Source organism: Alosa pseudoharengus, unplaced genomic scaffold (assembly GCF_046254945.1).
Source record: "Alosa pseudoharengus isolate Yale_2024_CS ecotype anadromous, Long Island Sound unplaced genomic scaffold, YU_APseudo_1.1 YU_APseudo_1.1_scf_15, whole genome shotgun sequence".
NCBI lineage: Eukaryota > Metazoa > Chordata > Actinopteri > Clupeiformes > Clupeidae > Alosa > Alosa pseudoharengus.
In genome coordinates this window covers 37,308,876-37,336,375 of record NW_027468620.1, presented here as the reverse complement: position 1 = coordinate 37,336,375, position 27,500 = coordinate 37,308,876, and the positions used below count along the sequence as shown (strand labels likewise).

The following is a 27,500-nucleotide window of genomic DNA, read 5'->3' as shown; positions in this document are numbered from 1 at the left end:
TAGGCCTGCACACACAACCTGCACACACAACCTGCACACACAACCTGCACACACAACCATGTGGATTAGTCCTGCACACACAACCTGCACACACAACCTGCACACACAACCATGTGGATTAGTCCTGCACACACAACCTGCACACACAACCTGCACACACAACCATGTGGATTAGTCCTGCACACACAACCTGCACACACAACCTGCACACACAACCATGTGGATTAGGCCTGCACACACACAACCATGTGGATTAGACCTGCACACACAACCATGTGGATTAGACCTGCACACACAACCATGTGGATTAGGCCTGCACACACAACCATGTGGATTAGGCCTGCACACACAACCATGTGGATTAGACCTGCACACACACAACCTGCACACACAACCATGTGGATTAGACCTGCACACACAACCATGTGGATTAGGCCTGCACACACAACCTGCACACACAACCTGCACACACAACCATGTGGATTAGGCCTGCACACACAACCTGCACACACAACCATGTGGATTAGGCCTGCACACACAACCTGCACACACAACCATGTGGATTAGACCTGCACACACAACCTGCACACACAACCATGTGGATTAGGCCTGCACACACAACCTGCACACACAACCTGCACACACAACCATGTGGATTAGGCCTGCACACACAACCTGCACACACAACCTGCACACACAACCATGTGGATTAGGCCTGCACACACAACCTGCACACACAACCTGCACACACAACCATGTGGATTAGGCCTGCACACACAACCTGCACACACAACCTGCACACACAACCATGTGGATTAGACCTGCACACACACAACCTGCACACACAACCATGTGGATTAGACCTGCACACACAACCATGTGGATTAGGCCTGCACACACAACCATGTGGATTAGGCCTGCACACACAACCATGTGGATTAGGCCTGCACACACAACCTGCACACACAACCATGTGGATTAGACCTGCACACACAACCATGTGGATTAGACCTGCACACACAACCTGCACACACAACCTGCACACACAACCATGTGGATTAGGCCTGCACACACAACCTGCACACACAACCATGTGGATTAGACCTGCACACACAACCATGTGGATTAGACCTGCACACACAACCATGTGGATTAGGCCTGCACACACACAACCTGCACACACAACCATGTGGATTAGGCCTGCACACACAACCTGCACACACAACCTGCACACACAACCTGCACACACAACCATGTGGATTAGACCTGCACACACAACCATGTGGATTAGGCCTGCACACACAACCTGCACACACAACCATGTGGATTAGACCTGCAACACACAACCATGTGGATTAGACCTGCACACACAACCTGCACACACAACCATGTGGATTAGACCTGCACACACAACCTGCACACACAACCATGTGGTTTAGACCTGCACACACAACCTGCACACACAACCATGTGGATTAGACCTGCACACACAACCTGCACACACAACCATGTGGATTAGGCCTGCACACACAACCTGCACACACAACCATGTGGATTAGACCTGCACACACAACCATGTGGATTAGGCCTGCACACACAACCTGCACACACAACCATGTGGATTAGACCTGCACACACAACCTGCACACACAACCATGTGGATTAGGCCTGCACACATGCTGCACACACAACCATGTGGATTAGACCTGCACACACAACCTGCACACACACAACCATGTGGGTTAGACCTGCACACACAACCATGTGGATTAGACCTGCACACACAACCTGCACACACACAACCATGTGGATTAGTCCTGCACACACACAACCATGTGGATTAGTCCTGCACACACAACCATGTGGATTAGACCTGCACACACAACCTGCACACACAACCATGTGGATTAGACCTGCACACACACAACCTGCACACACAACCATGTGGATTAGACCTGCACACACAACCTGCACACACAACCATGTGGATTAGACCTGTAGGCAGGGTGGCAAGCACGATTGGCGTGTGTGTGTGTGTGTGTGTGTGTGTGTGTGTGTGTGAGTGTGTGTGTGTATGAATGGATTAGGACCTGTAGGCAGGGTGGCAAGCACAATTGGCGTGTGTGTGTGTGTGTGTGTGTGTGTGTGTATGGATGGATTAGGACCTGTAGGCAGGGTGGCAAGCACGATTGGCGTGTGTGTGTGTGTGTATGGATGGATTAGGACCTGTAGGCAGGGTGGCAAGCACGATTGACGTGTGTGTGTGTGTGTGTGTGTGTGTGTGTGTGTGTGTGTGTGTGTGTGTGTGTGTGTATGGATGGATTAGGACCTGTAGGCAGGGTGGCAAGAACGATTGGCGTGTGTGTGTGTGTGTGTGTGTGTGTGTGTGTGTGTGTGTGTGTGTGTATGGATGGATTAGGACCTGTAGGCAGGGTGGCAAGCACGATTGGCGTGTGTGTGTGTGTGTGTGTGTGTGTGTGTGTGTGTATGGATGGATTAGGACCTGTAGGCAGGGTGGCAAGCACGATTGGCGTGTGTGTGTGTGTGTGTGTGTGTGTGTGTGTGTGTGTATGGATGGATTAGGACCTGTAGGCAGGGTGGCAAGCACGATTGGCTGGAGAGCTCATACTAAAGAGGGGATTCTGTTTTTCCAAGTACAGCAAGACATTGGGCTTAGAGGAGAGAGAGAGAGAGAGAGAGAGAGAGAGAGAGAGAGAGAGAGAGAGAGAGAAAGAGAGAAAGCAAGAGAAAGAGAGAGAGAAAGAGAGAGAGAGAGAGAGAAAGAGAGAAAGCAAGAGAAAGAGAGAGAGAGAGAAAGAGAGAAAGCAAGAGAAAGAGAGAGAGAGAGAAAGAGAGAAAGAGAGAAAGCAAGAGAAAGAGAGAGAGAGAGAGAGAGAGAGAGAGCGCATATAAAAAGGACTGTGCAGAGCCAGAGTGGAAACGAGTCAGAAGAGACAGCACAGATACTAGTCCCAGTACAGGACAGGTGGGGACAGGACAGATACTAGTCCCTGTGCAGGACAGGTGTGGACAGGACAGATACTAGTCCCAGTGCAGGACAGGTGGGGCGGTGTGGTCAGGTGTGGAAAGGACAGGTGGGCCGGTGTGGTCAGGTGTGGACAGGACAGGTGGGCCAGTGTGGTACAGGACAGGTGGGCCGATGTGGTCAGGTGTGGACAGGACAGGTGGGCCGGTGTGGTCAGGTGTGGACAGGATAGGTGCGGCTACTTAGTCATCGCTATTACAGTCTGCTTGTGGGTTTCACTTATTATTATTGTATTATAATAATTATTATTTTATTTAATTGTTATTTTAATTGTCCAAACTAGCATCCAAATTTATCTGATAACTCACGTCATATGTTACATCTCCCACCCAAAACCAAGAGTGAAAGATGTGGAATGTGTTAGAACAACATGAAGCCACCCTAACTAACACACACAAAATCAAAATAATTACATTCTTATGCCTATAATGTTTGTCTATGCTGGAACATTGGCAATTCCATATAGAATTTCACCTAGCATGTGCCTGCTAGCTAGCCCACACAATGCGGCATGAACTATTAGTGCTTCAATCATACTGAGAACATGTTTGTCTACTATCCTGCGAAGTTTAGTCTGGTTGTGAATAATGCTTTTCAGGATATTAATGCAACATCTGGCTTTTCCAGATAATGTGTTATTCAGCCTGTAAAACCAAGTTCTGAAGAAATATGAAGAAATAAGATTTGAACAGAAATATTTTACAGGCCTTGATTTTGGGATCCATTCAGGATACAGACAAGGTTTGAACAAAATCTGAGATGGTGCAGGAGCAATCTGATTTGATGGTCCCGCTATGACCTAGCAGTGTGTGTGTGTGTGTGTGTGTGTGCGCCACATGTAAACTTCTCTAACCTGATTCTAAGATTAGAGTCATGGGATTAGTGCTGGGCGGTATGACCAAAAATGTATATCACAGTATTTTTCTAAATTCTTACGGTTTCACGGTATATGACGGTATTTTTTTCCCATGCATAATCAGATGTTCACAGCATTTTCTACAGGTTGAGAGAGGAATTGCTGCAGTACATTGACTAAGGATGGTCTATTTTACGGTTATGATGTAGAATAACTCCACACTAGTGGTAATGCAGTTTTGCATGGCCCCAGAAAATGATGCTGTTTACAAAGAGCCACTCATGATTCTAATGAAGAATCTAATCAGAATGCAAAGACAATTGCAGTCAAAATACAGAACTTTTACTGTGCAAATTTCACAAACATCTTATTCTTGTAGCCTATAAAACCAATACAAAAAGTAGTGCAACTTTATACTTTTTTGAAAATTATACAATTTAAAATGAAACCTCTCTGCTAATATGCTTACTCTGTCAAATAGGCCTATCAGAAACATGCCTTATTGTTATTGTGCGGTTTACATGACGTTAGTGGTAGGCTAACGTTAACTTCATGTGGATGTGGATGTCTTGTTAGCCTGCCATGAGCTTCGGTTCGGTTCGGTTCGCTAGGCAAAACATTAACAAAAAAGTTTGTTTTGGTGCACTGATGACAGTCAGGATAATTCTAACTAGCCAGCTAGTATTGCTCAGTGCATGTCTATAACATGCTTTACTTGCTACCTGGATAATTTCAGCGAATATTCTTAAAGTGAGATGAATGATAAGAACATTAAACTTCACTGTGTTGGGTGGGTTGCTAACTAACGACATCACCTACTAGCCAGCTAGTTACAGCTGTTGAACAATCTCAATAGAATTTTCGTGAAGGTAAATCCCTTTCAATGCAGTATCCCTTAATGTTTTTCCTTAACTAAAGAAACAATTTCAGGTATTCTGTGCCACCCCCTAAATAAACCCCTTATCTAAGGAGAAATTAAGCCTTAAGGGTCATACTTCAGGGGAAAAACTTCAGGTGTTTAGTGTTTACCCTCACTATGCCTGGCAGTGGCACCATGCGTGCGTGTGAAAAAAGTCCCGTCTGAAACAGTGTCGTGCGGCGCAGCGTTCCAAACGTTGTGTAATCAAATACACCGGTATGGCGGTATATTAAAAATTCATATCATAACGAAAATTTACACCGGTATACGGTGTGAACCGGTATACCGCCCAGCACTACATGGGATGAGTTTCAGTTAGACTGAAGTCTCTTACTGTCGAGCTGTCCACTATCGTACCGTCTGTCCACCTTAGTATCGTCCTGTTTGAGCTGACTCGCTCGTGCACGAGCAGCAGTTTGACTACACGAATACTGCCATGGCAACAGTGGAAATAATCAAAACTTGCATGCGAGTCGAAAAGTCTGCTTGACCTTCTCAGCCAATGTGATTACTCCCTGATTATGACAAGCCAAACTCTCCTCATTCACACATGCACGATGACACATGTTGAACTCATTTCTCCTCTGAGGCTTTTTCTGAATACATGTATGTAAATGTGAGCCCATAATGTCATAGACAGACATGTTCAGCACACGCTAGTCATGTTATGTTCAGCACACGCTAGTCATGTTCAGCACACGCTAGATATGTTCAGCACACACTAGTCATGTTCAGCACACGCTAGTCATGTTCAGCACACGCTAGTCATGTTCTGCACACACTAGACATGTTCAGCACACACTAACAGACATGTTCAGCACATGCTAGTCATGTTCAGCACACGCTAGTAATGTTCAGCACACGCTAACAGACATGTTCAGCACACGCTAACCGACATGTTCAGCACACGCTAACCGACATGTTCAGCACACGCTAACCGACATGTTCAGCACACGCTAACAGACATGTTCAGCACACGCTAACAGACATGTTCAGCACAGGCTAATAGACATGTGAGCACAGTAGCCGTGTAGTCGGGCATCCGTCTCTCCTGACCCCTTCAAGGCCTCCGCACATACAGTAGGTGCCACTGTGAGCGCAGCACACTCCACGCTTCAACCCAGCACCAACCCAGCACCAAACTCTGCCACCACTGCTGCCACCGTGTCCATTACAATTCAGTTCTATTTTTGTCAGCGCAGCTCAATAAAATCCATTAAATGCCTGTCTCTCTCTCGATTATATAAAAACCTGTCTCTCTCTCGCTTATATAAAAACCTGTCTCTCTCTCGCTTATTGAATGCCTGTCTCTCTCGTTTATATAAAAACCTGTCTCTCTCTCGCTTATTGAATGCCTGTCTCTCTAGTTTATATAAAAACCTGTCTCTCTCGCTTATTGAATGCCTGTCTCTCTCTTCCTTATTGAATGCCTGTCTCTCTCTTCCTTATTGAATGCCTGTCTCTCTCTCGCTTATTGAATGCCTGTCTCTCTCGTTTATATAAAATGACAGGTAGAAAACACCCCACACAAGAGGTAGCAAGTAAGTAAGTAAACATATAGAACAGTAGTGAGTAACTAAGTAAACATATAGAACAGTAGTGAGTAACTAAGCAAACATATAGAACACTAGTGAGTAACTAAGGAAACATATAGAACAGTAGTGAGTAACTAAGTAAACATATAGAACAGTAGTGAGTAACTAAGTAAACATATAGAACAGTAGTGAGTAACTAAGTAAACATATAGAACAGTAGTGAGTAACTAAGCAAACCTATAGAACAGTAGTGAGACAGAGAGAGTGCACGGGGCAAGGACTGAATGAGAGTCTGTATTAAGGTAGGCCTACTTCTATCGCCCTCTGGTAGAGTTGCACATACTAGCTACAATGCAAGATATATTTAGCCTATTAATTATGGACAGCGCAAGGCGGGAGGTGTGTGTTGCTTAATTATCGAATGTTCCAATGTACCAATTACATGTCTATCGAGATCGCTGCGTTTTATCGCCCAGCCCTAGGGTCAGGCACGGTTTTTTTTTCTTTTTCCATCAATCATCTTGTCCTGGTGTGTGTCTCCATAATATTGGAGTGGGCATATCAGCAGCAAGTGTGTGTGTGTGTGTGTGTGTGTGTGTGTGTGTGTGTGTGTTGGAGTGGGCATATCAGCAGCAAGTGTGTGTGTGTGTGTGTGTGTGTGTGTATTGGAGTGGGCATATCAGCAGCAAGTGTGTGTGTGTGTGTGTGTGTGTATTGGAGTAGGCATATCAGCAGCAAGTGTGTGTGTGCATATGTGTATTGGAGTGGGCATATCAGCAGCAAGTGTGTGTGTGTGTGTGTGTATTGGAGTGGGCATATCAGCAGCAATTGTGTGTGTGTGTGTGTGTGTGTGTGTGTGTGTGTGTGTGTATTGGAGTGGGCATATCAGCAGCAAGTGTGTGTGTGCATATGTGTATTGGAGTGGGCATATCAGCAGCAAGTGTGTGTGTGTATGTGTATTGGAGTGGGCATATCACCAGCAAGTGTGTGTGTGTGTGTGTGTGTGTGTGTGTGTGTGTGTATTGGAGTGGGCATATCAGCAGCAAGTGTGTGTGTGCATATGTGTATTGGAGTGGGCATATCAGCAGCAAGTGTATGTGTATTGGAGTGGGCATATCAGCAGCAAGTGTGTGTGTGTGTGTGTGTGTGTGTGTATTGGAGTGGGCATATCAGTAGTGTGTGTGTGTATTGGAGTGGGCATGTCAGTAGCATGTGTGTGTGTGTTCGTGTATGTGTACAATGTACATGGGCATGTAAAGGCAGGCCCCACCTCTTGGCTGTTGGTCTGGGGATTGCATGACTGGGCTGGACTGAGAATAGATAATCAATATCCCCAAGCGCACATGACATCAGAGTTGGGCGAGCGCAGCTCAGTCATCAATACTGCGGACCACGTCTGCTGGACATCATCTGCGCACCTCAGGTGTCTGACAAGTCACTGTGTGTGTGTGTGTGTTTGTGTGTGTGTGTGTTCAGGTAGGTGAATGTTTGTGTGGGAGGGGGTGGGGTTTATCTCTCTCACCCTCCCCGAAAATCCCCAGAAATGATAAGCCCCACCCCCTCCCACCAGGAAATGATAAGCCCCACCCCCTCCCACCCGGAAATGATAAGCCCCACCCCCTCCCACCCGGAAATGATAAGCCCATTTTCCATCTCCGTGCGTGAGGAGCAACTAGTGGTAGAGCCCCGCCCCTTTCTGTCCTCTTGTCCAATGAAAAGCAGGCCACAGAAATAGCCAATAGAGAGCCAGGGAGCCTGAGGATACACACTCTGAGAGGAAAAGAGATTTTCTGAAGAGAAATCCTTAATCTCTGTGCTCCGCACATCTCCTCTTTAGAAGACCTCAGAGCAGAGAAATCCTTAATCTCTGTGCTCCGCACATCTCCTCTTTAGAAGACCTCAGAGCAGAGAAATCCTTAATCCTCTTTAGAAGACCTCAGAGCAGAGAAATCCTTAATCTCTGTGCTCCGCACATCTCCTCTTTAGAAGACCTCAGAGCAGAGAAATCCTTAATCTCTGTGCTCCGCACATCTCCTCTTTAGAAGACCTCAGAGCAGAGAAATCCTTAATCTCTGTGCTCCGCACATCTCCTCTTTAGAAGACCTCAGAGCAGAGAAATCCTTAATCTCTGTGCTCCGCACATCTCCTCTTTAGAAGACCTCAGAGCAGAGAAATCCTTAATCTCTGTGCTCCGCACATCTCCTCTTTAGAAGACCTCAGAGCAGAGAAATCCTTAATCTCTGTGCTCCGCACATCTCCTCTTTAGAAGACCTCAGAGCAGGTCACACACACACACACACACACTCTACACAGGGCTACCCTTAGAGCAGGTCTTATCACAGGCTTAGAGCACATTTAACACATAGAGGCAGAACACTCCAGAACACTCTTACCAGGAGAGACTGATGGGAGGCTGTGCCTGCAGCTCAACTGGGCACTCTAACCCAGAGGCTGGGGATGGGCACTCTAACCCAGGGGATGGGGCTGGGCACTCTAACCCAGAAGCACGTAAAGGTGATGATGCAGGGCAACTTCAGCAGCCCTAGGGCAACATGACTGACAGGTGTTGTTTGGGCACTTCCCCACTCAGATTAGACACTAGCATTTTACCTGAAGAGCTTTAAATCAACAGTAAGCTACTAGTCATGATCCTTTATATCCAATGAGAGCGCACAGAACCGATCACATGATTGCAAGGAAACAAAAAGTTGCCCCATGTATCATTGCCTTAACAGCAATCAGATGTTCACGTCTGTGTGTGCAGGATGGACGTGTGTCTAGGGCTGGGACGGTAACCGCATTACCGCGGTCACGTGACCCCTACCGCGGGTCTGAGCTCGTCACCGTCATCACCGGGAAAAAAATAATAATAATTAAATTAAAAATTAAAAAAAATCGGTGAAACATTTCGGTGATTCGACTTCGATGTTTTCAACCATGACATATGCACAATTCCGGTTTGAAAACATAGCAGAATCTCAGAGTTATGCAGTCAGCTTAGACGTCTGCAGGTGGCTAGCCTAGGCTAGGCTACATGAAATTGAATCCCACTATAATTGTCCTGCACATGTGTACACGTACTGTAGGCCTATGTAATGTCATGGTGTGTAATGTGATGAACCATCTTATGACATTGATACTCAGAGAACCAGAGTTACGTTAAGTAGGCTAACCCTCCGTTTTCACAACAAAACTTCAAAACAAAATTCATAATCCCATAATGCATTTTTTTTTTGGGGGGGGGGGGGGGGGGGATACCGCAAAACCACGGTAATTTCTTGCTTACCGACCGCGGTAAGAAAACATCCATACCGTCCCAGCCCTACGTGTGTCATATAGTATATATACTCTTTTGATCCCGTGAGGGAAATTTGGTATCTGCATTTAACCCAATCCGTGAATTAGTGAAACACACACAGTGAGCACACAGTGAGGTGAAGCACACACTAATCCCGGCGCAGTGAACACACAGTGAGGTGAAGCACACACTAATCCCGGCGCAGTGAGCTGCCTGCAACCACAGCGGCGCTCGGGGAAATGTGTGCAGGCGTGTGCATGTGTCCTGTGTGCAGGCGGGATGCTAACACACACTCCTGATGCCGCTAACTGGAGGGATGCTAACACACACTCCTGATGCCGCTAACTGGAGGGATGCTAACACACACTTCTGATGCCGCTAACTGAAGGGATGCTAACACACACTTCTGATGCCGCTAACTGGAGGGATGCTAACACACACTCCTGATGCCGCTAACTGGAGGGATGCTAACACACACTCCTGAGTCCTGATGCAGCTCACTGAGGGATGCTAACACACACTCCTCAGTCCTGATGCAGCTCACTGAGGGATGCTAACACACACTCCTGATACAGCTCACTGGAGGGATGCTAACACACCCTCCTGATGCAGCTCACTGAGGAATGCTAACACACACTCCTGATGCAGCTCACAGGAAGGATGCTAACACACACTCCTGATGCCGCTAACTGAGGGATGCTAACACACACTCCGGAGTCCTGATGCAGCTCACTGGAGGGATGCTAACACACACTCCTGATGCAGCTCACTGGAGGGATGCTAACACACACTCTTGAGTCCTGATGCAGTTCACTAGAGGAGACATCACTGCTCTGCAGCGCTGCAACAATTTGTCAATTAACTCATTAGTTGTCAAGCATTAAATTAATCGGCAAATATTTTGGTAATTAGTTATACCTCAAAATGTGCTGACTGCAGCTGCTCATACTTTCATATATTCTCCTTTACTTGCTCCTCAATAACGGTAAAGTAAATATGTTTACATGTGGGCAAAACAAGGCATCTTTGGGGAACAATGATCAATATCTTTTCACCGTTTTCTGACATATTACCAAGTAAACAATTAATCGAGAAAATAATTGACAGATTAACTGACTGAAAATTCGGTGATTGCTAAGTCGACTGGTATTTAGCAGATGGTTTTATCCAAAGAGACACAGACTCGCAACAGCAGGTTTGGGAGTCAAACGCAGGGCCAAACGCAGGCCGACCGGTTGAAATATTCCCACTACTCCACAAATGAGTTCTCTCCTAATGTTCTCTCTGACCTGAATCCCATCCAAATAGGTGCAAGCGTTGTATTAGTGTATTCTGAGCGTTGTATTAGTGTATTCTGAGGAATCAGTGGTCAAGTGAGTGTCCACAGTCGATATCTCAGAATGATGATTAGGTGATTAGGGTTGGGTATCGTTTGAATTTTAACGATTCCGTTTCCAATTCCGATTTCTTATTTCAATTCCTAATGATTCTCGATTCAGATTTTTTTAAGAGGCAGGGTCAAAAAAAGTTTAGGATATTTTAAATGAGCTAGCTAACCAACGGTCTTTCTCAGGGTATCTGCACATTTTCCAAGTGCAAATTTAAAGACTTTTAAGACCTTTTCAAGACATCTAAATGAAAATTAAGACTATACCACGGCAAAAAGATATATATGACTGTTTATGCAATAGTTTTTTTTTCCTACTAATTTTAACCCCCACCCCATTTTGGATGTCTACAGAAGTTACCAAATATATTTTGGCTAAAGAAAAATAATTGTGTGTGAATTACCTTCAGCTATAAATGCCCAATTTTAGGGTCTGGGCTGCTTGCTTTTGAAGCTGGCTGTACATATTTGGTTTTGCTTACTGCTGAGGCTGACATCACCTGTGTCTGTAGTAGCCTAGGGCTAGGGCTAAGACATGTGCACTGGACTGGATTCCCTTCAATATTTTTTTCAAAGTTAGACTAAGCTATTTACATATTTTAATAAGCCTACTTTATATAATTTACTATATGCATCTATTGTCCAATATGCACTACATCAAATTAAAGTTAATCCACTACTTTACATTTTGCATACCAGTTGTATCTAAACCAACCAAAGCTTGACTGAAACATTGTAAAACCATTGACTTGTTTTAAATTAACGATGGCAAGCAAGCTGCTGGCAGATATTACAGGTTGGCTATTATAACTTAGACAGATATTTTCTTCCCTAGGCTAGGCCAGCAACACACGCTGGAAAGATGCAAACAGATCAACTTAAATACAGTATTTCCTCCTGATTGCGAAGCACTGTACATAATTTGACCAGCAGTCTTCGCGTCCATAGTTTGTGAAACGATGCTGCGTCCGAGCAAAGATTTTAGATGCCAAGCGCAACTCCAAAAAGGAGAACAAATGAGCGTCCGGCTTGAGGCTGCGCCGGACAGGGCTTTTTTATGGCCAACCTATCGTTAACTGGCTTACCAACTCTTTCTCCCGCTCATTCTACCGCAGGCTTCCTCATTCCACGTAGGCTACCTGTCTATCTCTCAGGCCTCAGCTACACCACGAAAACGTCAGGCATATTATTTTGTACATACTGTATTATTACAGTTTTCACACCTTTAACCACACCCGTGAAAAACATCTTCACTCTGCAACCACTACACTTCCTCCCGTAGCCTAATAGCCTAGTCACTTATACAATTGCGTTTTCAATACAAGAAACTGGATGGAGACATCACTTGCTCTCTTGCACTCGCTGGCGGTCCCATACGCACATTTAATACCTCTCTTTCGAAAATTCAGTTGTATTTAAGACTTTTTAAGGATCCGCGGGAACCCTGCTTGAAATAGAATTAAAATTCATGGAGAAGGTCAGACTATGAACTATGCGCTTCTTCATTGGTGTTCAGTCGTTTCTTCTTCCAGTCGGCGGACTGGGAATCGAAACTAGGAATCGAAATTTAAACTTTTGAACGATTCCGGGAAAATCGCAAACATAGTCCCGGTTCCAACCAATACTCGATATTCGATACCCAAGCCTAGCCGTGATGTATGTGCAAAATGTTCTTATACAGCCTTATCATCAACAGAGCCTTTATGATCAACAACATCAACAACAACAACATCAACAGAGCCTTTATGATCAACATCAACAGAGTCTTTATGATCAACACCATCATCATCATCAACAACAACATACACAGAGCCTTTATGATCAACAACATCAACAGAGCCTTTATGATCAACAACATACACAGAGCCTTTATGATCAACAACATCAACAACAGAGCCTGTATGATCAACAACATCAATAGAGCCTTTATGATCAAAAACATTTACTTCAAATGGCCCTTGGCTTTTGTAAAAAAAAACATCTCATACTGTACTTGTTGGGAAAAGCAGACAGAGGCAGATATGTGTAAATCTCTCTCACAAGTGAACATCTGACCACAATTCAATGTATATTATGCACAAACAAGAATCCCATTTCTCAAATGAAACACTGCATTTCATGCATCTTGCTCCAACAACATCAACAAAGGCATCAAACAGCAAACTAGGGCTTCATCTTGTGACCCACACTAAAGTGGACACACACTCAAGCCCTTATGACCCCTACTGAAATGGGCACAGACTCAAGCCCCTTGACATGAAACGTGCATTTAATGCTGATCTTGTTCAACTGATGCAAACAACAGCAAAGATGCTGTAACGGCTCCTACACACAGTTGCGTTCCATCAACGCATGCCAGTGGGTGTTCAACGCATGCCAGTGGGTGCCAACGGTTATTAGAAATATTCAAAACCGTAACCGTCACGGTATTTTCAAAACCGCAACCGTGACGATGATCTACTGTATTTTCAGCCTGACTGGCCCACATCAAGCCTTCTGCTGGAAAACATGGCAACTCATCCAACTTGGACAGCCACTTGAAATGTAATTCACAGAAGCCCATGTGCGCCTCCCTCCATCCTTCCACCAGTGAAAGGCACACGCACGCACGCACGCACGCACACACACACACACACAAGGGCTGGCACACTGAGGTGGCAGACTGGACAGAGATGGGACCAAGTCTCCTCCCACATCAGGTTTCTCTCCGTCCAACAATGTCCTTACCCTGACGACATGGCCAGCAAAATGAGACCTACACTAATGATAAATAGCCCACATTAGCTTGCATGCCCCTCTGTGTGTGTGTGTGTGTTTTATTGGCAGTAAACAGAGTCAGGAGTTACTGCCTCTCCTCTCTCCATTTACCCCCCCCCCCCCACCCCAGGCCAGGCCAGGATGATCTCAGCTGCATGCTGAGGAGGGTGCCTCTCCCTTCCTGATGGAAAAACCGCCACCAGGGTCAGACTGCCCAGGAAACAGCCTTTCCCAGAGAGAACATACCTCAGGAAGGCCAGTCACACATATGCCTAAGCCAGACAGAAAGGTCTATAAGACATATCTCTTAAAACATCTGGATGTTGATGACCGTAATATAGGTGTGTGTGTGCGTGTGTGTGTTTCACTGTATTGAGTTTACAATCAAGAACCAACTCAATTCTTGGAAGGTGATTACCTCCTCTGCATTTTCATTTCCGGCGTCCTTCCCACCGCTGACATTACTGTTTTTCGTGCTGCCTTTTGCGGATTTGGTTGGTTCCTGCAAACAGCACAATAAAATAATTAATGTGATTGCTACATGACATGATGTCTGCACAAGCTTTTACGGACTGTGCGCTCCATGTGGAAGGTAACAGTAGGATGAGAGGCTGAGGCCAGTTTTAGAGAGCTCATCCACTCGCGGGTTAAAATCAGGTGTTTGTTCTGAATCAGTCCGGCTAGCTGAGATTCGGACCCATTTTACACTGCGCAGACCGACGCTGTCCTGCTAATTAGAGCGCTGGTGAGATTATGCATACAACCCAGAGAAGCAATTGTGATCTGACTTAACGAGCTAGTTCTGATTAAATTATCAAATGATTGACTACGTTATTCCCTCGATTCTATGCCATTGAGACCATGCAAGGAAACTCCTGTAATCTGTCAAAGCAGTGCACGACATTACATTACAGTGTGGGTATCTTTGGGGCACATCCCTAAGAATGAATAACATAACATTGAGGAGATGAAGATGTTGCTAGCTAACGCACAAGACCAGACGATTCGCAGCATCTCTGATCGGATTTGCAGATGAAGTGACACAAGACACAAGTTCACCCATGTCTGTAAGATATCGATATTTGGCAAACTATCCATACTGGCAACGTAATTGTAACTAGCTTTAACCGCAAAAATAAATCAGTTTATTCACTCAAGACACCAAAGCAAACGTTTGCTGATACTTCCCCGGCAACAATTCTGTCTTGACAGATGAGGCAATCAACCACAAAGGCTATGGCCAGACATTTAACATAACTGACAGCATTGCTTGGAACAATATATTGTAAACTTGAGATTTGCTCGCTAAGGCTGATTTGACAAATACTGGCAAACGTTAAGAAGACAACACAAGACCACAAAACGGCTAGCTGGATGGAAAGCTAGCTAGCTAGGCGGCTAAATGAATTATTAAAAGTAATTTTGATACGAGCTCGTCACCCATCAACTGAAATGCTGCAATAATCCATGAATAGAAATGCAGTTAAATAACTTGTTAAATAACGTTCACAAGCACAGTTCTCCAATTGGCACATCTGGGTTGACAATTTGAAAAAAGAAAGGGGCTGTATGCAAGGGCTGATACCATAACGTAGGCTATCCGTTAGCTAGTTATGCCACCAGTTAGCTTGCCAGCTACTAGGCCATACAAAATACTGCATACACGGACAGTTCTCTAGAAATAAGAAACGTACTCTGTATAAACTGGCCTGCATTGCTGCGCAGTCTGAAATTAAAACAGTTCATCTGCAGTTTTTTGCCCACGGTGTTGCATTACCTTTTCTTTTTTAGTTTTATTCGGCATTTTGCGGCTGTTGTCTCACGGTGACTCCGTGACTGACTTCCTCGGGACTCGAGCACTCGTACTGTTTTACCTCGATGTCCCTGCGCCCTTCTAGGCCGAGAAAAATCTCATTGGTCAGACTAACGTCAAGAATAACACCATTGGTTTGTGGGACGTCAGACACCCCAGCGACAGACCGAGTAACTCACTTCATTGGAGAGTAAATGGTATGAGCGGGTATGAGGGGTATTGCCCTTTTCCTTAAATCTAGCGAGATTGGGGTGTATCACTTTGGGGTGTGTTTGCGGCTATCAGAGCGGGATAGTAGGCTAAAAGAGCCAAAATGCGTGCATAAGACGTTTGGATGAATACATACAGTTGTAGTTTAATTTTAGCATCTTCTTGCATTCGTCCATTCATCTGAGCCTTCCTAACCTGTCAAATTGATGCTCATCAATGGCTTGAATTTCCACTGGCCGTCTTGGCCTCTGCAGGTAGCCTCGGCCGGTGTAGGTGACAGTAATGAACTCACGATACATACATTCTACTGTGCCTGATTTGTTTCCACGGCCAGTCTAATAGCCTATAGGCTACACACACTTTTTTTTTTTTTACAAACTACCAAGCAGAAAATCTTAATGGGTTCTTTTCACTTCACTCCATCATTCAGTTATATTTCTTTAGGCTATATAATAATAACATGACATGCCCGACAGTCTGTCATTTCAGTGAAAGAATTTCATGTGAGGACTGTCCTTGGAGAAGTTTGGCCCCACATTTTGGATTCACACAGCAATAGATAGACGCTAAAGGAAGCTATTAATAAGATTCAGTTTACCAATCACTAGAAATTATCCTTACTTTAGTACACCATGAGGCTGGAACTAAATTTGTTTTATGAAGTGAACATGTTTTCAACCTGGCCTACCTCCAAGGGTAGCTTCTATCTCAAGCAAACACCTGAGTGAACTTGCGCAGGACTTTTACATAGCAAACAGAGCCGTATGAGGCTCTAGTATCAAATTAGCACCCTAGCGCCCCCCAGTGGGCAGCGTTAGTCCATTGAGCAGCGCGATAAAGGTCTCCTGTAGCGTTCTCAGCATGAAGTGCCATATTTCTTCTCGAAATTAACATTAAGACAGTCATAACGAATGAACGGCAAATAAGACTTAGGAAGCATTTTAGGTTTAGCTGAATATGTTTTATTGAAAAGTAAAGAATAGCAGCTGTACATACACTGTACAAATGAAGTACATAATACACCATTCTGTAAATGAGCGATCAACTGGCATAACTCTATTGACATAACTCGAACAAATACAAAACAATCTGCAATAATTATATGCAGCCTTATTAGGCAACACAGCAGTGCATTGAGGTGTAAGAGCCTTTGTGTGAAACTGTAATACAAGACGACTCGTGGCACAAAATCTGCTTGATCAGATTAGGAGAAGATGAAGCAGCCCTCAGTTATATGCATAACACACTGTGATGAAGTGAACCCCAGACAGGCCTACGCAGTTAGGCTACATCACAAAACTCATCAGCACATTACCATCAACATATGGAGCTTCCATTACAAACGATGAGTAACTTATAAACTCTTATACATTGGGGGAAAAAACATATTAAATTGACTTTTTTTAGGCAATCAGTTGCAAACAATCACTTTATCTACATACAGATATACATAAGTATTTAATTTACCTAATACATATATCTAGATGTAGATAAAGCAACTGTGGGTAATTTGTTGCCTAAAAAGGTTAATTTGTCATGTCATTTTTTTTAGTGTAGATTTCACTCAGGAGGACCCTGGGAGCAGTTGCTTGACTTACCATTAGTTAGTCCTCCAGATGTGAGACTGGGCCAGTAGAACCACTAAGGGAGAACATTACATTAGTCATCTACTTACCACAACACACTCAACACTGAGGGGGAGAGGGTTGTTTATGTTTACGGTATTTAGCAATCAATAAACATAACATTACAATGAATAGTTCATAGTAAAATCAACTAGCCTAAAAATACCAATATTGTTAATATACTAAATACAATTTTAACAGAATAATAACAGCAACCATAAACATATACAAACCGCAACTGTAAGAGAAAATAAATGAGTTAGAAACAAGGATACAGTAATCCAAGGTACAATAGGTCAAGCCCAACTATATGAAATGCTTGTGGTGAGGCTGAAGTATTCTACAGATGGGAAAATGTACCAGTATATTCAATAGCATGTATATTCCTTTTGCAATACAAATGCTCCTTGTAGGTAATCCAATTTCTGAGGCGTAAACCATTGTTAAAGTTAAATGAAACACCTAAAAACCTCACCATGTGAAGTTGTGTTTAAAAACCTCACCTTGTAAAGTTGTGTTTATAAAGCTCACCATGTCAAATTGTTTCTCCAAATCATCTACAAATCTCACCATGTAAAGCTGTGTTTCTCCAAATCATTTCTAAAGTGCATGACATTAGTGTGTGGAAGATCTCCAGTCACCATCAAAAGGATTGAGACCCAGTTCCCATCATCCCAGTTCTCAGAAATGAGAAAGAAAAACAACATGACCCTTCCTGGCTGCTGTACTACTTACTTCCTGCCGCTTAGCTGCTGAGTGAGGAGGTCAGAGGTCAAAGGTCAGAATCGCGTGCGCACTGGTGTGCTTCCCTAGAAGACGTGATATACATTTATTAATTTAGCAGATGCTTTTATCCAAAGCTACTGACACAGATGAGGAAAAACAGTCAAGCTACCACACTGAGGAGATCTGAAGTAACAATTAATACAACAGCAAATACTATACAACAGCAAATACTATACAACAGCAAATACTACTACCAGGGTGAGAGTGCATGAGTACTACAGCAAATACTACTACCAGAGGGTGAGCGATCAGAAGGTTTACGTACTCAAAGTGAAGTCAAAATAAAAAGTGGTGGGATGCAGAGGAGGGAAGTGCATGGTAAGTGCATGGGGAGTGCATGGTAAGTGCATGGTAAGTGCATGGGGAGTGCATGGTAAGTGCATGGGGAGTGCATGGTAAGTGCATGGGGAGTGCATGGTATTAAAGGTACACAAGACACATGAGCATAAGTTCTGAATACAGGAGGATTCTGCAGCGCCTCATGTTGACACTGTGCCACCAATGAATGTTGTTCATATATAGGGACTCTGAACACATTTATCCTTACAGATAACTTACCTGCCACTTTGTGGTATTAAAGCAACACCAAAGAACTTTCCCTCTGTCGCACGCACGCTATTTGTTTATACAGCACCGGCTTTGCAAATAACAATGTCCACAGACAAGGTATAATATGTTGCATGATTTATGAAAATACGATGTGTTGCGACATCAAACGCAAGTCAAATTAGTAGTTTCTTATGTCTCATTCCATCGAACTACAGATCCGCTACCCGATCTGGCAAACTTACATAGTGCGATTATAGCCAATAGAGGGCTGCGAAGCGAATGCAGAAGTGCTGTTCACCCTGTTACAAGTTGATGAACCACCGAAACGATTTTGGAAACATTATTTTAAGGTACAAAAACTCTTTGGTGTTGCTTTAATAGCTGAGAATGGAGGTGCTTTTGATAACGGCTCAAATTACAAGATTGTAAATCAGTGACAAAGTGAAAAGCTCAGAAACCTATATTTTATGCATATATTTTAATATACAACTCATATATAACTCATCTGAAGAGTTGGTATGATTCATTATCAGCAGTCTGCTGGTGTATACTTGCATAGTCTGGGCATATTTCATGAAAAAAATACCAGGGTTTAATCTACTGTAATAATTTAAATATGAATCTATTGTAAATATTAAATCTTTTTTAATAATGTAGTTGACACTATAAAGCTTAGTGCTTGACTCGTCAAAAGTGTCTTGCAACATCAAAAGAAATGGTTTGGAGAAGACAGGAGTTTTCTTCTGAATTGATAATGACCCAATAACACTGTGGTCTGAAGTGTTTATTTGAATAGCATTTTCCAACAACAGGTACAGTTTAAGCAGGACGTTTGATTATATGTGGCAATAAACATTCTAAACACCGGCAGAGAAACTGAACCAGGCTTCAAATCAAAAATCTTTACAAAAACATCAACAGAAACCAAATGGCTATTACAGTCCCATCCTTGCATCCAGACATCGCTGTAAAGAAAGAAACAGATTCTTTATGATGCAGATGAATGATCAGATCGTAACCATGGCATTTGGTCCTTGTGACATCATCTGCTTGCCATACCTTGTTCTCTTCGGAACGTGGGAGTTCCTTGCACCTGTATTTAAGAACGTCTCTCAATCATCTCAGCAGGAATGAAAAAAAAGAACACTCTTTAGCTGTAGAGCCTGAATATGCATACACATGTAAAACATCAGTAAAGGATAATGTTCAAATAATATTCCACATTACCTTCAGGTCAAATTTAAACAGACATTTCGGCAGTTTACACAGAACACAGTGGACTAATGCAGACCACGTCAGCTGGCTAAAGGACATGTGCAGAGAGAAACTGGCACTCGTCATAGAATTAGAAGGTCCATCAAGAGATCTAACTCGGGAAGCCGAGTACCATTGTGGGGAGACTCCCCCCTTTAACAAAGTCTTAATTTCAGCTGATCAAGCTCACACATTCCAGCTAGAGGGAAAAAGAAAACTAAACACTTTTTTTTAAACGAGTATTTTACAAAGTTCACCATCCTTTAAAATCAAAGCAGTGGAGACACGCTTTTCCATTACAGTCCTCTAGAGAGCCTGCCAGTGGAGGTCTTATTCTGGTGGCTCAAAGTTGAACTCAAAGGTGTCAAGGTTGATCTGCTCGGTGAAGGAGCCAGGCGGCGGGCTGTCGGAGCCCAGGATTATCGCCATGGCGTCCTCCGCACTGGGGTCGTCTGGCTCCAGACTAACCGTCTCTATGACGATAGGGTTGTCTATCTCAGAGTGGACAGCATCCATGACTGCCTGTGGGATGGAGTCGTCAGAATCAGAATCCAACTGGATAGGTTCCATGACGACTGCTGGGAGAGGGTGTCCTGTCTTTAACTGGATAGGGTCCTCTGGCTCCAATTGGACAGAGTCAATGACAACCAGCTGGATAGGCTCATCTGCCTCCGATTGGACAGACTCCACTGTCTCTGATTGGACAGGGTCCACAGTCTCTGACTGGACAGGGTCCATAGCCACTTCCTGCATCAGAGCAACAGCTTTTGACTGGATATGGTCCATGGATACTTCCTGGATAGGAGAAACTGTCTCTGATTGGATAAGGTCCATTGTAACTTCCTGGATAGGAGACAAGGTGTCTGATTGGACAGGGTCCAGGGTAACTTCCTGGACTGGAGCTACTGTCTCTGATTGGACAGGGTCCAAGGCTACTTCCTGGACTGGAGCAACTGTCTCTGAATGGACAGGGTCCATGGTTACTTCCTGGTATGGAGCAACTGTCTCTGAATGGACAGGGTCCATGGTTACTTCCTGGTATGGAGCAACTGTCTCTGATTGGACAGGGTCCAAGGCTACTTCCTTGACTGGAGCAACTGTCTCTGATTGGACAGGGTCCAAGGCTACTTCCTGGACTGGAGCTACTGTCTCTGATTGGACAGGGTCCATGGCTACTTCCTGGTATGGAGCAACTGTCTCTGAATGGACAGGGTCCATGGCTACTTCCTGGACTGGAGCAACTGCCTCTGATTGGACAGGGTCCATGTCGGCTTCCTGTATAGGTTCCTCTGTCTCCATATGGACAGTCTCCATGACGACCACTGGAGTATGTTTCTCCGTCTTCATGGATACAGACGGCTCCAGACTGCTCTGAGAAATGCACACACTCTTGGCATCCTTTGCATCAGCTTTGGGGCAGACCTGGGCTGGTCTCGGGGCAGTGCTGGAGGTCGGGGTGCCGAAGGGTGACCCTCCACTGTAGAAGATATCAAAGAGGTCCTGAGCTTTGGCTGCTGCCAGGCTGGACTTGGGCTTCACGGATCTGGAAGGGTTCTTGTTGGTAGGTGGCTTCTGGAGCATGGGAGGGGGGCACACTACCACCGCCTGAGCCTGCTCGCACTCGGACACGCCAGGCACCGCCACGTCCGCCTCCATGCGCATCACACACACTCCCGGTTGTGGCTCTGGTGCCGGAGCTGGTTCTGCTGTAGCAGGTGCGCTCTGCTGTGCAGCAACGCCGGCAGGCTGGAGGTCTGAGGTGGCTGGAGGGGTTGAGTGGATGGGCGGCAGCTGGACTTCCTGTCCGCCAAACGCTTTGGAGATCACGTCTGCGGACAGCACGGCGTCCTTCTTCTCCTCTTTGGCAGGAGTCGGAGTCGGGGCTTTGACCGGGGTGACCGAGACTGGCTTCATTGCCAGAGCCGGGTTCACGGGCGAGGGGTTGTTGGCGGCCGACTTGCGGAGCACCATGGCAGACGGGGACACGCCAAAGGACTGCCACGGAGCGGGAGTGGGGAGGACCGTCTTCCCAGCCAGCTTGATGGCAATTGTCTTGGCAGCGGCTAACGACCTGGCAAACGCATCTTCACCATCTTCTGCGTCTCCAGCACCACCAACTACAGCGCCAGGCTCCATCAGCATAACCTGCTCGGCCGCCTTCGCCGCCTCCTCGTCCTCCTTGATGAACTGAGCCGCCATTCGCTCGGCCTCCTTCTCCAGCTTGGACTTCTGCGGCTTCTTCCAGGTGAACTTCCCGAATGTGCCTCCTTTGTTGGCCTCCTCGTTCTTCTTGCGCAGTTTCGCCAGCATGGCAGGACTCGGACCGCACATCACCTTCGGAGGTTCTACTGGTTTTTCCAGGACCTCTGGCTTTTCCTCTTTTTTCCCGCCCTTTTCCGGTTTGTTCCTGTAACCCCTCTCTTTCTTCGGAGCTGGCGCTCGCTCCTCTCTCGTCCACTTGGGTTTCACCTCGTCCTCTTCGTCCTCCCACTTTCCGTACTTGGGCTTCCGCTCCGGCTCCTCCTGGCTGTAGCGGGACCTTTTCTCCGTGACTCGCCCGTACTTCCCCCGGTCGTCTGCTTTGCCGTACGAGGCTCGCTCGTCTTCCTCGCGGGCGTACCGGTTACGCTGCTGCTCTTCGTCCTGCTGCTGCTTGCTGTGTTTGCCTCTGCTGCTGTCGTCCTCCGCACGTCTGCTGTACTTGGACCGCGTCTCTTCCTCGTCTCTCTGGCTGTACTTGGACCGCCCTTCACCCTCCTCCTTTTTGCTGTATTTGGATTTCCTCTCCTCTTCCTCCTTCTCTTTCTTCATGTACTTGGGCCACACCTCTTCCTCCTCTTTTCTGCTGTATTTTGGTCTGTCCTCCTCTTCCTCCATACGCCCATATTTGGGCCTATCTTCCTCTTCCTCCCTCCGCCCATATTTGGGCCTGTCCTCCTCTTCCTCCATGCACCCATATTTGGGCCTATCTTCCTCTTCCTCCCTCCGCCCATATTTGGGCCTATCCTCCTCTTCCTCCCTCTTACTGTATCTGGGTTTCTCCTCTTTCTGTTCCCTGCGGCTGTTCTTGAACTTGCCGTCCTCGTCCTCAGGATCGTACGCAGGTTTCTTCACCTCCTCGCGTACGTATCGTGGTTTCGTAGTCGGCGTCTCCTCTTCTTTCTGCTGCTGCTGCTGCTTGGTTGGACGTTGTTCCTCCTCCTTGCCATGTTTGGAGCGCTTCAGGAACTCCTCGCGGGAATGCTCTGCCTCCTGTTTGCGCTTCTGTTCCGAGTGTTTGGACTCCGAGCTTATGGTCATGCCGGCCTGGCGGTCCAAGTTTCGACGCTGTTCATACAGTGGATTCTCGTACATCCGTTGCTGGGAAAAAGGGGAAAAAAAAGTACACCATCAAGTCTCAGTTGGAGCACATACAGCTCCATGTACATTCGTTTGTGACGTCATTTCTGAGCAACACAGTGTCTGTACCTTGTATTTCTCATTATGTGCATGGCTAGTCACATGCTCCTCAGCACAGATTGGGTCTCCGAAGAACTCCTTGCACAGCTGGCAGTAAAATCCCCTCACAGCCATCAAAAACTCAGAGCCTAAGAGAGCAAAAGAATGACGAATCGGTGTTACATTTATGCTTAAAGGAACATATATTTTTTTAATCAATATTTACCCTTTCTGTGTTACCATGGAGAGGGTACGCCACACTGCAAGAAGACGAGTGGTGTACGTCAGACACAGTAGAAACACATCGACAGAATTTAAATTCAGCTATGCCAATAAATTATTAACTAAGACTGAGGACCGTAATTCAAAAAGGCAGGCAAAGTGCAACCAGGACAAGTCAACAGATCTGTCAACAGTTATCATGCATGTCCTACAGCTATGTGGGAGCACTGAGCTGACTCAGCAATGTTTGCCTTAGGGTCTTAGCCATGGGTAAATTAGCTAACTGATTTTGCCCATGGGTAAATTAGCAAACTGATTTTGCCCATGGTTAAATTAGCAAACTGCTTTTGCCCATGGTTAAATTAGCTAACTGCTTTTGCCCATGCATGGGTAAATTAGCAAACTGCTTTTGCCCATGGTTAAATCAGCAAACTGCTTTTGCCCATGGGTAAATTAGCAAACTGATTTTGCCCATGGTTAAATTAGCAAACTTTATTAAATCAGCTGATTTGGATAGTTATTAAATCAGCGCTGATTTTGCCTAGTTATTAAATCAGCTTCAGTTAGATTAAAGACTTTGCACTTTGCCCATTATTCAAATTCAAGCCTCAACTATGATGTGCATGATATTCATTTAAACACATGTAACGCTCATATTGTGTCTATAAATAATACAAACGTATCCACAGTTTTACGATAATGTACTGCTACTATTCTGGGCCTCCAAAAGGGGTTGAACCACATTAAGCCCTTACATCACTAATTAACGGTAGGATTTCGGAGCAGGTAAGGCAATCAGAATAACTCAAAAGTTATCATCAACAGTTCGGAGAAAGTCACATAAATGCCATGTATTTCAACTTTTGACGACTTGGATTTAACTTGCATTTATTTTACAGGTGCCCTATGAAGGCATCTTTGACATTAAGACATTGGCCGGATGGATGCAGGTAATTTATACACAAGGCCTCGACAGAGTTTAAATGTCGACCTACTCACTTACACGGACGTCGCTACCTATCTGCCTCATTTCCAGTACCTTTGGCTGGCTTAGTGATCTTCTCAACGCCACTTTGTTTCTTCTTTTCGACGCTGGATGTGTCGGGGGCCCAGGGCCTGTCATAGGGGTCTTGAGACTGACGGAGAAAACAAAACAACTCTCGTCAAAAACAGAAACCATAATCAATATTAAAACCAAACCTCAGGGCCCAGGAGTGCAGCTCTGAAAAGTGAAGGGTGGTGATTAGCATTTTAAGAATATTTTGCTTTGACTGAAATATCAAACATGAAAAATGGAAAGTTGAGATAAACTAACCTTTCTGTGTGACTTGCTGTGCAAGTGTGTGAAAAAATCAAACATGGCGCCGCATGTGATGTTACAATTTTTGCACCAGTGGTTCCCCGCGTCATAGTACTCATATTGGTCTACAGTTTTCACGGGAGCAGGGGTGCTGACTTGAGCCTTCGGAGTCTCCGTAGTTACTCTCGATTGAGCCTTCGGATTCTCCGTAGTTGCTCTCGAAGTTGCCGTAGATGCCTGAGCAGGAAGGGACACATCTGAGTTACTAAGAAGTCACTCAGAACAAAGCATCAGAATGATGAGGGGGCAAAAAGCTACATAACCAGAGAATCTAAAGCAGATCATTAAATCAAAATCAATCAACTCAAATAAACAAAGCAAAAACTCCACTTAAACTTGATCCCCCAAATGACTTGGGGGTTCTTAAGTATTCTTACCTTGCCATACAGTCCAGCTTTGTTCCATTCATGGGAGGAGTAATCAACAGTGGAAGCACTGGGACTGTTTAAGCTCTTTGCTAATACATTTAGAATTTAAAATGCTAAATAACCTTGACAACCAGACCTATGCTCGCACATCAACACAGGTATGAGCTGTTCAATGCTAATACATTTAGAATTTAGAATGCTAAATAACCTTGACAACCAGACCTATGCTCGCACATCAACACAGGTATGAGCTGTTCAATGCTAATACATTTAGAATTTAGAATGCTAAATAACCTTGACAACCAGACCTATGCTCGCACATCAACACAGGTATGAGCTGTTCAATGCTAATACATTTAGAATTTAGAATGCTAAATAACCTTGACAACCAGACCTATGCTTGCACATCTACACAGGTATTAGCTGTTCTGTTTCCCACTAGCTTTAGAGAATACGAAGGGCCATTTTAAATCCTACACCGCAGATTGCTCCAGAAATTTGATATTTGTTGGGTTTGTCCCAATATCAAAAGTGCAGTTTCTGATCATCCCCGAATTGAGATTTGTTTGGTTAGATGGACTTGCCATCTGTGCCCAGTTCAAAAATACTGTTTTAGCATTTCACTGATCACAGATAACAGATCTACCAGACAATTTGTTTCTTACTACATTGACTTTCTCCCCCAAACACATTAATCATTCCCTTAGAAATTTTATTTCAATCTTTCCCAATCAACAATTTACACTTATTAAGTCAAACGTACAACAGTCCTTTGCCTACGTTTCATATACAGTTACACTTTCATATTAATTCTGATCACTTATTTTGATCTGAATCTAAATTGTGCTTTTTCATTTGCTTTTCTCAAAACGGAAAAAAGGGCATCATGCAAAAGCAGCCAGGTTTTCACATTTCGTGTGTCAGGAATCAGATAACAGCAATTTACATTTTCACTGCCTGTCTAATAACATGATATTTGATCTTGAAAATGTTTCCTCAGAACGGACAAGACACAATGGTGCAGGAACGACCACGGAACAATGAGAAGGAGGGAGGCACACTTCATGCAAAAGAACCTGGGGCTGTATTCCAATACACATCCTTCTGCACTTACAAGCCACTTGTGCACTCACATGAGGTTTTGTAAGCCACTTGTGCACTCACATGAGGTATTGTAAGTATAGTAAGTATTGAATATTGTGCACTCATATGAGGTATTGTAAGTACAGTATTGAATATTGTGCACTCATATGAGGTATTGTAAGTACAGTATTGAATATTGTAAGTATGTGAATTGGAACACAGTCAGGGTCTTTCACTGCCTCAGATAAAATGAAGAGGATGAACAAGAAAAGAACCACATGAAAGGCTTTCATTTCATTAACGGGCAAAGGGGCAACATCTGACGAGGAGCAAAGTGTCTCCTGCTAGTGTATTTGTTAAATTCCTTTTAAAATATTTTTATTTATTCTATTTTTTTCTATCCCTCATGCCTCCCTTATAGTATTATCCACTATTCTCTGTTTTCTAGCGGGGTAAAGCACATGGAGTTGCGCAATACAATTAAAACTAAATGAATAAATGTAAATGTAAAACTCAATGAATAGATGTAAATGTAAAACTAAATGAATAGATGTAAAAGTAAAACTAAATGAATAGATGTAAATGTAAAACTTAACGAACTACTGTGCGGCATATCGCAGCCATGTGCTACCACTGACTCTACCATGTGCTACCACTGACTCTACCATGTGCTACCACTGACTCTACCATGTGCTACCACTGACTCTACCACGTCTGCTCTTTGGCCTTTGGATGAAGTCTAATGAAGCTAAATGATTTGGCCAACTTGTTAAATAGCTCACGTAAGCGTGTTGCCTGAACTTCCCTGTTGCCCATTGATCAAATTAGTGCCCTAAATGTGTCTGTGTTGAGTGAAAAGCTACGGTGTTGATTTCAGGGTCTTCCAGGACAGGTCAGAGCCTTCTGCATGGCTTGATCTGACACACACACACACACACACACACACACACACACACACACACACACACACACACACACACACACACACACACGC

At 44.6% G+C, this 27,500-nt stretch overlaps 2 protein-coding genes across 4 annotated transcripts in view; both read right to left on the bottom strand.

Annotated features, from left to right (window-relative positions):
• ppp2r5d (protein phosphatase 2, regulatory subunit B', delta) overlaps nt 1-15,684 on the bottom strand; it is a 54,635-nt gene extending 38,951 nt beyond the window's left edge. For both annotated transcript variants that reach the window (XM_076286361.1, XM_076286362.1), the window contains exons 1-2: nt 15,576-15,684; nt 14,217-14,300 (exon numbers count right to left, since the gene is read on the bottom strand). In XM_076286361.1, coding sequence (XP_076142476.1) covers nt 14,217-14,300; nt 15,576-15,602 — 111 coding nt within the window. In that variant the 5' untranslated portion in view covers nt 15,603-15,684. The remainder of the gene's footprint in view (nt 1-14,216; nt 14,301-15,575) is intronic.
• Nucleotides 15,685-19,550: 3,866 nt separating this feature from the next.
• Nucleotides 19,551-27,500, bottom strand: part of znf318 (zinc finger protein 318) — a 17,424-nt gene continuing 9,474 nt past the window's right edge. Inside the window, exons 9-13 of one of the 2 annotated variants that reach the window (XR_012987059.1) lie at nt 25,011-25,232; nt 24,735-24,831; nt 23,504-23,622; nt 19,841-23,395; nt 19,551-19,746 (exon numbers count right to left, since the gene is read on the bottom strand). Coding sequence is in view for 1 of the 2 variants with exons in the window: in XM_076286359.1 (XP_076142474.1) it covers nt 20,366-23,395; nt 23,504-23,622; nt 24,735-24,831; nt 25,011-25,232 (3,468 nt within the window). In the remaining variant the exon portion in view is untranslated. Of the gene's footprint in view, nt 23,396-23,503; nt 23,623-24,734; nt 24,832-25,010; nt 25,233-27,500 lie in introns of both variants that reach the window. The other variant, XM_076286359.1, reaches the window with a different exon arrangement.